Raw genomic sequence first — 14,936 nt, forward strand, 5'->3', positions numbered from 1 at the left:
CAATGCAATGCAAGTGAACGCGGCGCGCTACCGCCTCAATGTCACGGTTATTATATTGTCTGCTATATTTGCTTTTTATTTATTAAATACATGCAATTGGTTGATGCAATATTTATTAAAATTAAGATACAATTTATACAAAACGAAATTCACTTTAAACAAAAGCTTTCTACAAAGGAAAACTCAATGAAATGGTAAAAACATGTCTGACGATTTACAAAAACAAAACGAATCTGCTCTTTAATGTTAAAAGACGTAACTGTTAATAATTTGGAATACAGTCATGAGAGACTTTCATTTTAATTATTTTATTGCTGTATTTTATTTGAATCTAATCGAATAGAGGATTTTACAAAAAAATATTTGCATTTTATATGCTGGAATATGCAGAAATATAAGTTAACAGAAGAAGGACTGTGTATTTCGTTAAAATATGGTGGAATGTGCAGAAATTGGTTAAATGTTCAACATTTTTCTTCAAGTCTGAGACTGTTGCATTTAATTAAATTTTTGGTTGATGCAATGTGCATAAAGTTAAAATATTGAAACTAATTAAACAAGTTTTAAAAAAGAGAATGTTTAATTTGATTCAATTTTAGATGATGGAATATGCAGAAAGAATAGAATTAGGCTGAAAGGTCTGCTTTTATAGCGTATTCAGGTCGTGCATCATGTTTTTAAGTAACTAGTAAAGTAACTAGTAAAGTAACTAATTACTTTTGAAAATAAGTAATCAGTAAAGTAACTGGATTACTTTCTTGGAGAAGTAATCAGTAATCAGTAACTAATTACTATTTCCAAGTAACTTGACCAACACTGGTAGCGGGTGTGTGTCGCGTCGCTATGACGACCAGGTACTATTGTGGAGGTACTGTCTGCAATGGAAAACGGAGCGAAACGCGAGCCGAGCCGAGACGAGCTGGTACTGATAATGGAAAAGCGCCATTAGTCTCACCTGTCTTTCTCCTCCGGCGGGTCCTGGAGTGAGGGGTCAAGTCTCGCACATACACGGCTGTGCTGAGTCCAGACACCACAGCATTGATGGTCTCATCCAACCATGTGGACTGCATCATATATCTGGGAGTAAGCTAACACACAATACCACACAAATAAAGCACTCACTTAGCTCACAACAACCAGAGTACAGCACTGCACAAAACATTCCCAAAGTTTAATAGGGGTTGTTCAATCACTAAACCCAACCATATGAGCAAAAGTAAGTGATTTGTTCATGCTAGTTCCAGCATTTAAGTATCCCATTCACTTGTATTTGAACAACACAACATAAACATCCAAAGAATCAAGTCACTTAAGCATTAAACAAACCAGTTAGACCCACTTCATCATCCCAGTGACACACAAATCTCAGCCATTGTTACACACTTGTGGTTAGAGAGCAAAGCATCATGCAAACCTGCTCTGCTGTGCGTGCCTGTGTGATCCGATGTCTGTTGACGTTGGCCCGAACTCGTTCGCTCTGCTGGGTCCGTGCGATCGCTCGGGTCGGTCTGACCCGGGAACGGCTGGTGGTGGGGAGAGAGCTGCTCTCCTCCTCACTAATTTGTTCAGAACCTAAAACAATTACATGAAAATGATGGTTATTACGACAAATATGTAAACAAATCTTAAATGTAATGTTAATGTAACAAGTGGTTGTGAGAAGTGAAAGATGACCTGATGTGCGGTTGCTGGCGATGCAGTCTGGGCAGAACCATTCCTCTACAGGTACAGCATCCAAAGGCGGCGTGAGACATTCCATGTGGTACCTTCCATGACAAAGGGAGAATAATAAAGAATAAGTAGTCAAATGGAAATTAACCAATTAAAACCCTGTAAATTGGTGGTGCTAATATACATAACCGTTTGTTAAAGTTCTAAACAACAAACACAAGTTCATCCAGTCAAACACCCTAAATGTATTAAAGTATAGTAGAATGAAAATGTATAAAGAGGAAAACGCCTATATTAGCCATTCTTGAGCATATTATATATTACTACCATTGATTAGTTTTTCATTTAAACATCCGATTAGTTTTAAATGATCATTGTTTAACTAATATTGCATATATTTGTTAGTACTACTGACAGTTATTTGTAATGTAATGTTTTAATATTGTGTGTGACTGCAGATGGAAATTAGCATTTGCTAACTCTGGTACAAAACATCTTTTCGTAAGATTAATGTATTTTGTACATTGTCCCTGACAAATAAAATAATTAAATAAATAAATACAATTATAATCATCATCATTATTGATACAAATGATAATAATACTAATAATAATATGTACCGGTAGTTAAATGCGCATTATATTTTGAGTGTCTTGCAGTATTAACATTGATGGTTAATTAATTGATCCTTTTAAAATTAGAAGTAATTTTAATGAAACTGAAGAAGCGACAGATCTTTTCTTCTGTATTGTGACATATGCCATCCAAAATCTGTTTTACTGTGAGAAAAACAGATAAAAAAAAAAAAAAAAATGTTGGTTGTTGATTGGATGAAGGCAGATCTGAAAGCAGGTATGAAGTCGATTGTAAGAAAGGGGTGGAGTTTAAGTGGACCACATGACTGGAGAGAAGCATACATCACCACAGAGAAGACTGGCGTCTAACTGGAAGAGCGAGTTACACACGTTTTGATTAAGAATTTCGAGGTAAAAGCAAAACAAAAACATGTGCACATGAATTATTCACAATAATATCAATAACACGCATTTGGAAAATAATGTCTTTTCATTTTATGCCTTTAATGATACAAAACTATGACTATTCCTTAAAATAACTTTAAGGATTTTAAACCGACACTGTATATTTTCAATTCATGGTCTATAAAAAGTTTTAAAAAGTGTCATTATTCAAATCCAAACCAATGCTTAAGTAACAAATAAGCAGTTGGCACATGTACCTCTGCACTGGGCAAGAGGACTAATCAGTCATTTGTGATCAATGGATAAGGAGATTATTTAATCATTTTATAGAGATTACTGAACCAAACTGATCCTTTTTGTAAATCAGAAACAATCTTCTGAATTAATTGATTCAAAACTCCTATACATCACATTTACAAAAGGCAAAAACCTCACCTGCGTATAGCTAGTGTTCCTGAAACCCTTAATTAGCTCGTTCAGGTGTGTTTGATTAGGGCTGGAGCTAAACTCTGCAGGAAAGTGGATCTTGAGGCCCACATTTGCCCACCGCTGTGTTAGACCTAAGCCAATGTTATTGAGTGTTTTTATTATCAAGTCAAATAAAAACACTCAACATGCTTCATTTACATTACACACTCCAGGGCACTCTATGAAGTTGATTATGAACATGAAAAATAACCCACAAATTTTTCTTTTTTGTGGAAAAATAAGTCCACAAGTCACTCTTGGCCCAAATTAGTGTCTCAGTATGTATTACTATAGTGAATTTATATATTTATTTTATATTCATCTTTTATTTTAATATTTAAAATAATCTATAAATATTCTATAATCTATACAGAACGCTCAAAAGTTTAGAAACATTACCATTGGTAATTACCATTACCATTGAGTCTCAAGTAATCAAATTAGGGACTTGAGGAGATCTAAAGGAGTCATGCGACTCAAGTCCACAACTCTGGTTTGTCCAGTCATTTCTTACCCAGCATCACAGCCATCACACAGCAGGAGGCGATCTTCACGGTCTCGACCCCCGCAAACCTCACAGCTGGTCTGATCCAAGTCCAGCTCCACCTGTTCCTCCCCAGGTTTTACAGGCTTCTTAACTGCAATCTGAGCACACACAAACTAATGAGGCTGATATTAAGGTATGTTCACTGTGCCCTTCAAGTGGAGTCGGACAAATCGTAATTACGATGCCCAAGCACATGAATGACAGAGAAAAGTTATAATACACTCATAATACACAAGTTTTACATTACAAGCGACTTGAAACACTGATCTATAAATCTACAGAAATCAATGAGCGGGTCTAATAATCACTCAACTTTCACATTTGTGAAACCCTGTAGTGATATCATGTACAAATAAGTGATAGAAATCAATATTTTTCAACATTTCGAATTCAGTTGTAGTTATTTGTGTTTATTATTCACAATATACTTCTTTCAATGCGGAAAACGCGAATGGAAACACAAAATCCTGTCATAAAATTGGAATTTACTGTATAACACAATATCGTGGAAATAACAATCCTGACGGACAGATGTGGTGTGTGACTCACTGTTTTTTTAACTTTCCCGCCATGGCACTTTCTCAGGAAAATGTTCTCAAAGACTATTCGGTCCACAGGACAGGAGTTGGCATTCTGAAAAAAATTAAAAGTGGCATTATTGTTTATGAACTAGGGTTAGTATAGTTAACTAAAAACAATTAAAAACATTTTTGTTACTTGAAACAAAATAAACGTTAACTAAACTGAAGAAAATAAACGTATTTATAGTTTTTATAGCAAAGTCCATCTTAAATCTTCAATGAAAGTTAAGGTTTGATCATAAAATGTGTGTGTGGAGAATTCAACATTTAAATTCAGATGAATCGCATGTCATAAGGTGTCACAGGAGAAATTTAAATGAATGTGAAGATATAATTTGCAGCTCAAAATATTTATCTAAAGGATTTCTTAAGGCCCTTTTCATTTTTATCATTTATTTCTATATCCGTTGCCTCAAACTTATGCATGCAGTTTAACACATCGGTGTTTGTTTTATTATTCACAACAATAAATGTCCATTGCTTAAGCTCCATTGCTGAATGTCACTGTTTTCGTCACTGCAACTCCCCGAACACACACACACACAAGAAATTAAATGTTTAGCCAAAATTTTTTTAATTCTCCTTTTTGAAATTTCTCTCAGATCTGTTTTAACTCCATTGGTGCTTTAACATATTTTAAGCAATATCTCACGTAGGTTTTTTATTTGATGTGTATATATATATATTTATATATATATATATATTATGAGATATAATGACCACTAGGAGGTGCTCTAGGCATATGCTTTTATGTTTTCCTTGATGGGTTTTCCCTGAAGAGATACAAGTAAAACTGTGACGCACGTTTGTTGTGTTTTAATGTGAAATGAGAGTTAAGTGTCTTTATTAAAATCAATGGATTATCAATGGATAATAGATTATTCTCAGTTTCCACAGATATAACCACGATCCGCGCATCACTGGTACAAATACACATTTTTTTTAATGGTAGGCCATTCAGATGTGATGTTTTTAGCCACTGAAATTTGATTGCCTGCTGGCGTTCATGATTTTTTTTTTTTTTTTTTTTTTTTAGGTATCCGAGTCATATTATAGGATGTTTCTAACCCTTAGGGTTCCAAAATCCAAACTGCCAGCTTAAAGTGCCAAATAGTCACGGACGGGTGTGTGTCAGTGCGTCCGAGTAGCAGTGCTCAATCGGGACCATTCTGCCAATGTTGTGGTCTCTACGATTTACGGTCTTAGACACCCATACACTTTTAGGGAGGAAAAATAAGAACATCAGCACACATCAGTGTGTGTGTATCGGTATCGAAAATATTTGAACGATACCCATACCCAGCCCTAACGGTGTAACTACAGAAGAGTCGAGTTTTAAATAGGAAAAATATCGAAACTCTTTGGTCACTTTTTTGAGAGAGATGCTAACGGTCTAATCAGATTCAATGATCTATTCTAAGCTATGCTAAAAGTGCTACCGCCAGACCCGGCGATCGGCTGAATGGATTCGAAAACGGTAAAACTCAACTGTCTAACTCTAGGGGAGATGGAAAATGAGCCTATTTCCAAAAGAAGTGGAGTGTTCCTTTAATGTTACGAGTTACGTAAAGGGTTTAAGCTTGTCAATCTTACCTTTGACCATTCCAGAAGGCAGTCCAGACAGAAGTAGTGACCGCAAGCCTCCGGTGTGGCCACGGGCTGCTCGTGGAAGGAGTTCAGGCAGATGGGGCATTTCTCCGAGTCCTCGTCTGAGCTCAGGTCAGCTTCATCCACAGGAACGTTCCCTGCGCCTCCTTCTTCCAGGACGTTCCCAGAGTCCTCGTCTGAGGATACAGGAGCAACGCTTGAGTGCTTGTGGTTGTTTGAAGATTGTGTGGCCAGTCTTATGATTGATATGCATAAGGGTCAGAAATGAACTTTTCAATTAAGGGGCAATATTTATTTTTTGGGGGCCTTTTTTACCTTTGTAGGGTAAAATATTTATAATTCCCTTATGTTGTTGTTTTTTTGTCATATATTTAAATTGAACCAGTTAGAATCAAACAATTTTTTTCAACATCTTTATATTGCAAAGGTGGAACAGAAGGTGCACCTGATATGACATTTTTGTATATAAACAGAAAGTTGAATGCTGTTAAATATATGTATGATTATTGATATTAGAATAATGCTTATTAATGTTGATTAACAGAACGTTTTTGTGGGGAAAAAGCATATCATATTCTGGCTACAGAATAAACAAGCTAAGAAACATTCATAAATTAGTTTATTGCTTTTTGCGGATTAGAAAATCAAGACTGCACATTGGTTATTTCAATAGCATGAAAAACAAAACAGTTATTCAAATTGGGAATAAATGATACAAAGAATGCAAGCATAGAATACCGAAGCGAGTCAAGTTATGTACTTTCACAAACTGCCTTTACAATAACTGAACTACACTGTAAAATGAATCTCTTATTTGCATCTTTTCTGAAACTTTGTTGTTTATGATGAGAGAATATGTGCGAATGCGGATTCATAATTCAGTCAGTAAGCGCACACTGAACAACTCCGAATCTGAATGGACATTGCATTCATAAGTTGAACAGAAACGTGTGTGCTTGGTTATAATGCTCAACACTGCATATGAAATATGATGAAACATGAGCAAATTTACTCTAAATTTCATTTTGGTGGCGTTTTTGCCCCAAACCCCCTTTAATTTCCAACTCTGATGTGCATATAGACAAATAATTAGTAATAAATACTGCAATATTTCATAAAAAATAAGATTTTGGTTTTATGGTGACTAACACTTAAAGGTAATTAAATCAAAGACATTATTCTGGCAGGTGATTAATTAATTAAATTAATATTACAAGTGGCTTTAGAAGTCAATATTCTGATTTTTACATTTCAATTTGTTCAATATAATTAAATTAACAAGCAAAAGAAAGTCAATACAAGCATTTTGAAGTTAAATCTTACTTTCACTTTCACCCTCATCTTCCTCCTCCTCCTCTCCATCAAGGACATCCTCCTCTTCGTCATCATCATCTTCCTCACTGCCGGTTTCTCGTTCTTCTGATTCCCCCTCGTCTTCAGAGTTGTCCTCTGAATTGGAAAGACATGCAGTCACGTAAAGTGAAAGTAATTATTTTTTTTATTTTTATAAAATGCAATAAAGCCTACTGTATCAAATTCCACATATTTCTAAGGCCTTTCAACATGACGACTTTGCTGTAAAACCTGTTGTACACAATATATGCTTTCTGTTGTCTGATTGATAATGGCAAGTAAAAGGTCTTCTAGTATAATAATAAAAATGTCTCCCTGGAAGTCATGGCACATATCTTTTATTGTGAAATCTTTACTGATTTTCTTTATATTGTTAGTAATATTTCAAGGTGAACACTTTCTGTAACTGAACTGAAGCAACTTTACTTGATTTATGCATATTTCAAGTATGATACAAAATGTAAAGGTTCAAAAAACTATTTTTTGACTATTTCAGACTTTACGGGGTTAAATAGGGACTACATAATTTAAGGCCCACAACACATTAGGCTTCTCTGTGTTGTTCCATTTGCTGACACAAGACCACTAACCGTCATCAGAGATGATGGACATGGCAGGTCTTTTTCCTTTCCCATGGGAGACGTTCCTGTTGATCAGCTCATCCTGGCTGTCCTCCTCATCCATGCTTATATGATTTAATCTAGATCTTTTTCAGCACTGAACAACCTGTAGGGCACATAAGCATTATCTAATGTGAACAACCACTCCAAATGTGACCGAAATAAAATAGTGTCAAACTGAATTAATAAATCAGAAAAATTCAATAAACCACCAGACTGACTATCTATTTAGCAACACCCATCTGATAGATTAGAGTATTCATTTTAAAACACAAGATCACACAAACTATTAGTTTATTTTTTTTCACGTCAGGCTTAAATGTCCTCTTGATGTTGTAGTAATGCAGATGATCTGTTCAATGCACATAACTCTTCTTCTATTGTACGGACATGTTATTGACTCGATGCTAACGGCTAACATCAAGCCAGCTAATAAAAACACTAACCTGCTTCATTTTACCTACACATTCCTAGACAATTTTAATGAGATTGTAAACATGAAAAAAAAAATCTATGCAAAACACCAAAAGTCATTTTATTTAATGCAAGTGAGCCTTGTGCACTTGCACCATAGCTAATGCTAAAGCTAACACGCTATCAGTGTTTCTTGTCCTTAGTCTAAATTTAACTCATCAGCTGTTTTTGTTAAATGTACTATCCAGGCCGTATAGAGCAGCTTTTATAGGCGGTAAATGTCTCATTTATTGAATTCATCTGGGAGCTTATAATAGTGAGTATTTGTACCTACCCTGTAAGGTTGTGTAAGACATTATTTGTGTTTTGAAGTCCACTCGGCGTTTGTCTGTCTTTGACGCTACCGGTTGCAGAAATTACGAATCCTACTATGGCAAGGAATTGCTCATGAATATTAATACAAGTTTCGTGATGTCCGCCCAATAGGCTTTATAGAGCATCACAGTCCCGCCCACAGCCGGTGCCGGAAGTAAAAATTCAATACAATTTCTCCATAGACATTTGGGGTATAAGCCATAAAAACGTAACCATACATGGTAGACTTAAAACCAGCAACGGCTGTACTAAGCGATTGTATATGCTCATATAAACGCCAAAAGTTCATGGGGCACTAACCTTGATTTGAGATAAATGCCTTTTATTCGCGATGTCTTGGATAAGTACTTCATTACCCACAATCCTAAACAATCCCACAATCCCTCAGTGATGCATCTGATTGGTGGATGTCGTGTAAACCCCGCGAAGGTCAGAGCGTTGCCATGGAAGCAGAACTCTAACAGTAGAGACCAGAGCCCGTCTGAACGGAGTGTTTTCTTTAGCGGAAGCCATATAAATAGTTTTAAATCAATACATTCCTTTTTAAATTTATATTTTGTGTCAAATTATTTATTTATTTGGTAGGTAGCCATGTAATAAGCGGGATAATGTATAGCGAGTTGGTTGTTATAGCGAATACAACTCCCTTCAGGCTCCGCTAGGGCTCATAATCAGCCTTTCGCGAGTTGTATTCGCTATAACAACCTTTACATTATCCCTTACTTATCGTTCACTTTAGATAGGCTACTGTAGCCTTCATATGGTATGAGTCATATCAAGCATTTTATGATGCCACTGTCAAAACAATATTAAGCCTAGGCATAACGTTACCTCTTCATGCATTTACTGAACATTTGTGTAATAATTCATGGCAAGTTAATAAACTGAATATGACGGTCCAAGAGCAGACCATGCATCGGTCCATGCATCAGACCGGTGGCGCTGTGCACTTTCTGGTTGGCTGACCATCACTTTTTAATTTTCACTTGTTGTGGATATTAAGAAAATACATAAAATGTTATTACAATTAAGGATGAACTATAACATCATGAAAATGAGCATGGACCTCAGCCTGTCCTGTCAGCTGAGTGTCCTGTGTCATAAAGGGCTTTGAAATAAACACACAAACTAACGTTACACACTGACTGAACACACGTGTGTTGATGACTGAGCTGCACCATGTTGCTAACGCTATCGTTAACCGCTTTCACACACGCACACAATATATTATTATTTTTATTTACACGATTATTACTGAAATAACTGCTATTAACTACACATTTACTATATAAAATTCACTCAAAAGGCTCTTTCGCGGTTGGCTTCAGTCGACTTCAGTGAGGCGCGGTGGTTTATGGGACGAGTAGTTCCTTCGCTCGGAAATGAAAATATGTACACAGTCTTGTACCTTTGCCTTTTTTTGGATTTTCTCTTCGTTTTTTTACTCGAAATGATATGTTGTATGCTTATGAGTTCAGCCATAGCTGGTTATCATCAGACATGCTCTAAAACTCTTTAGATACTGATTTTTCCAAAAGTCAATGGGAGAAATGAATGGGAAATTTACTTCCGGCACCAGAGCCCTCTCGGGCTGTGGGCGGGACTGTGAAGCTCTATTGCTGACAAATTTTACAATTAATTTTAGGCTACTTGGGTAAAGGTTTAAGTATAATAATAATGAGCAAGTTTACCAAGCAAATTCAGAACGACTAGATTCATATTTAGGGGTTTTAAGAAACCCTCCCTCATTTAAATGTTTGGATTATTATTATTATTATTATTTGCAATTGCAATTTGGAATCAGCCAACACACTGGTATAGCCCATTGAAAAACGCATTGAAAAAGGTTAGGCTACCCAATGTTTTTAATTAATAGGATAATGCAACCCCCCCCCCCCCCCCCCCCCCCCCATGGATTGTAAATTGTAATTATTCTATGTATTGCAATCCAAAATCCAAATGATTCAATATAAGGTTAGAATACATAGGTTAGAACATACAAACTGCAGCGCATGCATATTATAATAACAGGTGTCCATATACTGTCCAGCCTACTGGTGATTATTTTCATGCATTCTGGCTTTGTCTTGTTCAGTTGTTCTGATCAGAGGTCATGAACTCAGACATCCTTGGGCTCAGCATCCCAGTTTGTCCCATAGCTTTACTGGGAGATATGTCTACATTACAGATTTGTAATCATCTCAAACCATTTTTATTAAACTAGCTGTCCATAGCAAAGAAACGTACTCGGTTACCTAACGTAACCTCGGTTCTCTCTAGATGAAGGAACGAGTACTGCGTAATAGAATTACGCAACGGGTAAAGCCAAAAATGTATCCTTTAATTTATATATATTGTCAACGCAGTATAGCAGCAGGCAGACCTAGAGCAGGCTGTCTAGCGTGCCCATTGGCTGCCTCGCGGCAACTGCAGCAGCCTACCACTGAGCCGTGCGTGACGTCGTGCCCTCACACATAGCCCGCCAGAATGGAGGTGGCTTAGCGTATAAAAGGTAGGCTCGGGGGCTGCTTCTCTGGTTTTTCATCGCCTGAAGTGAAGTGAGCTCGCCACAAAGCTGAGAGTGATCAGGGCAGGTTACACAGTACTCGTTCCCTCATCTAGAGAGAACCGAGGTTACGTTAGGTAACCGAGTACGTTCTCTTACAAGAGGTTCTCTCGTACTGCGTAATAGAATTACGCAACGGGAACCCCCTGTCAACGCCGAGCGCCAAGCCTTCACTACATGAATCCCAGGGGGGGAACGCCCCGGGGGACACAGATAAGTGGGAATCAAGCGGCCAACAGAGTGGGCTCGCACATGTACATAAGCACACCGTAGGGGATATATAAAGAGCGGCACCGCCGGTCTATACTGAACTTATCGACCCTAGTGCAGCTCAACCAGGGCAGTCGAATAGAGACTTTAGACTGAAATGAGTCTAGCCTGCAGGGCGGGAACTTCCAGGTTATAAAACCTAACAAATGTATAGGGGGAGGCCCAGCCTGCCGCCGTACAAATGTCATGAATAGAAATCCCGCTGGACCAAGCCCACGAGGAGGCCATGCCTCTGGTGGAATGAACCCTGATGCCCAGAGGGCATTGCAGGTCTTTAGACGCATAAGCCGCAGCAATAGCGTCCACTATCCATCTGGATAGACTGTGTTTCGAGGCAGCGAGACCCTTGGTGTGCCCACCAAACGAAACGAAAAGCTGTTCCGAGTGCCTGAAGGCGGCGGAGCGCGTGATGTAAATTCTCAGCGCTCTGACAGGGCAAAGGAGGTTCGCGTCAACCTCGCTGCCGGATGTCGGCAAAGCTGAGAGTGAAATGATCTGCGCTCTGAACGGGGTGCCGATCGCTTTGGGGACATAGCCATGTCTCGGTTTAAGGATGACTTTAGAGTCATTAGGTCCGAACTCGAGACACGCGACGTTAACAGATAACGCGTTGCAAGTCACCCACACGTTTAACTGATGACAGGGCAATCAGAAACGTGGTTTTGAGCGCGAGGTGCTTCAGATCCACAGAGTGTAACAGTTCAAAGGGATATGCTTTCAGGGCCTCTGGGACCAAGGAAAGATCCCAGATAGGAACCGATGGGGGCCGCGGGGGTTTCATCCTTCTGGCTCCTTTTAGGAAGCGGATGATGAGCTTGTTCCTTCCTATTGCCTGGCCGCGCGTCGACTCAGCGAACGCTGCGATGGCCGCAACATATACTTTGAGCGTGGAGGGGGACCTGCCCATGTCCAACAGCTCTTGAAGAAAGCAAAGCACCCATGAAACCCCACAAGCTTGTGGGTCTAAGCCTTTGTCAGTGCACCATTTAGTAAAGACAGACCATTTGGACGCATAAAGCCGCCTGGTAGAGGGGGCTCTAGACTGCGTGATCGTGTTCACGACCCCTTCTGGCAAGTCAAGTCAAGTCAAGTCATCTTCATTTATATAGCGCTTTTAACAATGTAGATTGTTTCAAAGCTGCTTTACAGAGATAAACGTATAATTTAAGGTAACAGATTGTTTTGGCTTTATAGCGGTTCTTGAATAATGTTATTTTCAGGTAAAGTTAGTTTTGATTGATTCACTTCCGTCGAAAGGATAATTTGTTATTAAATTAGGGGCCGCTAAGACGATACCGTTCTCTCTACACAGACTTTAAACGCGAACCTGTGAGAAACGCTGGTGGCGCTCACGTGCGCATCAAGAATTAATTATATAGTTATGTGCGTTTTAATATATGTGCGCATGTTTGTAATTCTATACAAACCAAGCCTATACAAACTACTTGTCCAGAATTTTATTTTATCACTACGGGGTAGATACGCGAATTTTCAACAATGCATTATCTGTAGAATGATAAAGGGATCCTTGTCTGGGGTACCGGAGGAATATCACGATCTGCGGGAGGTGTTCAGTCGTTCCCGTGCCACTTCTCTTCCTCCTCATCGACCGTACGATTGTGGCATCGACCTCCTCCCGGGTACTATGCCCCTGCGGGGAAGACTTTATTCTTTGTCAGCCCCCGAACGCGAAGCGCTCGAGAATTACCTTTCCGACTCCCTTAATGCAGGTACCATTGTACCCTCTTCGTCTCCTGCCGGCGCTGGTTTCTTTTTTGTTAAAAAGAAGGACGGTTCTTTGCGTCCCTGCATAGACTATAGAGGGCTGAATGAGATCACTTTCAAGAATCGTTATCCCTTGCCACTGACGTCTTCAGCCTTTGAACTACTGCAGGGAGTAAAGTTTTTTACTAATCTTGACCTTCGTAATGCTTATCATCTCGTGCGCATCAAGGAGGGCGATGAGTGGAAGACCGCCTTTAACACGCCCCCGGTCACTTTGAATACCGGGTTCTTCCGTTCGGTCTGGTCAACGCTCCTGCCGTATTTCAAGCCCTCGTCAACGATGTCCTCCGGGATATGCTTAATATTTTTGTCTTCATTTATCTCGATGACATTTTGATTTTTTTACCCTCTCTCGAAGTGCATGTCCAACACGTTCGTCGGGTTCTCCAGCGGTTATTAGAGAATCGACTCTTTGTCAAAGCTGAGAAGTGCGCCTTTCACGCTCCCTCTGTTAAGTTTCTCGGCTCGATCATTTCTGCGGAGGGGATCGGTATGGATCCTTCTAAGGTCCAGGCGGTTATTGATTGGCCCGCTCCCGACTCTCGTGTCGCGCTGCAGCGGTTTCTCGGTTTCGCTAATTTTTATCGCCGCTTCATACGCAACTTTAGTCAGGTGGCCGCCCCTCTCACCGCCTTGACCTCAGTCAAGTCTAAATTCGTGTGGTCAGTTCCTGCTCAGCGCGCTTTCGATCTTCTTAAATCCCTTTTCACTACCGCCCCCATTCTGCTCACCCCCGACGTCGCGAGACAGTTTATCGTCGAGGTCGACGCTTCTGAGGTGGGGGTCGGGGCAGTTCTCTCTCAGCGCTCGTCGGTCGCTGAGAAGGTACACCCCTGTGCCTTCTTTTCGCATCGTCTCTCTCCCGCGGAGCGTAATTATGACGTCGGGAACCGTGAATTACTCGCCAGGCTCGTTGGGCTCTGTTTTTCACGCGTTTTGATTTTTCCATCTCTTATCGTCCCGGGTCGAAGAACGTTAAACCAGACGCTCTTTCCCGTCTCTTCGACTCCTCGACTTCCACCACTGCACAGGAGGAGATTATTCCTTCTAACTGTGTAGTGGGTGCGGCAGTCTGGGGAGTCGAGAGACTGGTAAAGCGCGCCCTCACTCACGCTACCGTTCCGCGCGCCTGTCCTAAGCATCTTCTGTTTGTTCCTACTCCTGCGCGCTTAGCAACCCTTCAGTGGGGCCACTCCTCTAAATTGTCCGCCCATCCCGGCGTGCGGGGCACTCTCGCCTCCATCCGTCAACGCTTTTGGTGGCCTAGGTTGGAACGTGACGCGCGCTGTTTTGTCGCCTCCTGTCCTGTTTGCACCCAGACCAAGGCCGGTAATTCGCCACTGGCAGGTCTACTTCGCCCCTTACCGGTTCCTTCACGTCCCTGGTCCCACATTGGACTCGATTTTATCACCGGTCTCCCTCCGTCTGCAGGGAACACGGTCATTTTAACTGTCGTTGAAGTCCGCGCACTTCATTCCGCTCGTCAAGCTTCCCTCTGCCAAAGAGACGGCCCAGATCATGGTTGATCATGTTTTTAAGTTACACGGTCTTCCCACCGACGTGGTTTCTGATAGGGGACCACAGTTCGCCTCTCAATTTTGGAGAGAGTTCTGTCGTCTTATCGGAGCTTCCGCTAGCCTTTCGTCCGGGTTTCATCTCCAAACTAACGGCCAGGCCGAACGAGCCAATCAAATTGTC

The 14,936-nt window shown here is 40.1% G+C and overlaps 1 protein-coding gene across 2 annotated transcripts in view; it reads right to left on the bottom strand.

The window, feature by feature from the left end:
* phrf1 (PHD and ring finger domains 1) overlaps window positions 1-8,707 on the bottom strand; it is a 21,061-nt gene extending 12,354 nt beyond the window's left edge. Inside the window, exons 1-9 of one of the 2 annotated variants that reach the window (XM_079603996.1) lie at window positions 8,577-8,707; window positions 7,799-7,934; window positions 7,179-7,304; window positions 5,841-6,031; window positions 4,216-4,299; window positions 3,634-3,764; window positions 1,675-1,766; window positions 1,415-1,572; window positions 956-1,088 (exon numbers count right to left, since the gene is read on the bottom strand). In XM_079603996.1, coding sequence (XP_079460122.1) covers window positions 956-1,088; window positions 1,415-1,572; window positions 1,675-1,766; window positions 3,634-3,764; window positions 4,216-4,299; window positions 5,841-6,031; window positions 7,179-7,304; window positions 7,799-7,892 — 1,009 coding nt within the window. In that variant the 5' untranslated portion in view covers window positions 7,893-7,934; window positions 8,577-8,707. The remainder of the gene's footprint in view (window positions 1-955; window positions 1,089-1,414; window positions 1,573-1,674; window positions 1,767-3,633; window positions 3,765-4,215; window positions 4,300-5,840; window positions 6,032-7,178; window positions 7,305-7,798; window positions 7,935-8,576) is intronic. The other variant, XM_079603997.1, reaches the window with a different exon arrangement.
* Between the last annotated feature and the right edge of the window lie 6,229 nt (window positions 8,708-14,936).

The sequence above is a fragment of the Phoxinus phoxinus genome (assembly GCF_949152265.1).
Source record: "Phoxinus phoxinus genome assembly, chromosome: 25".
Lineage (NCBI taxonomy): Eukaryota > Metazoa > Chordata > Actinopteri > Cypriniformes > Leuciscidae > Phoxinus > Phoxinus phoxinus.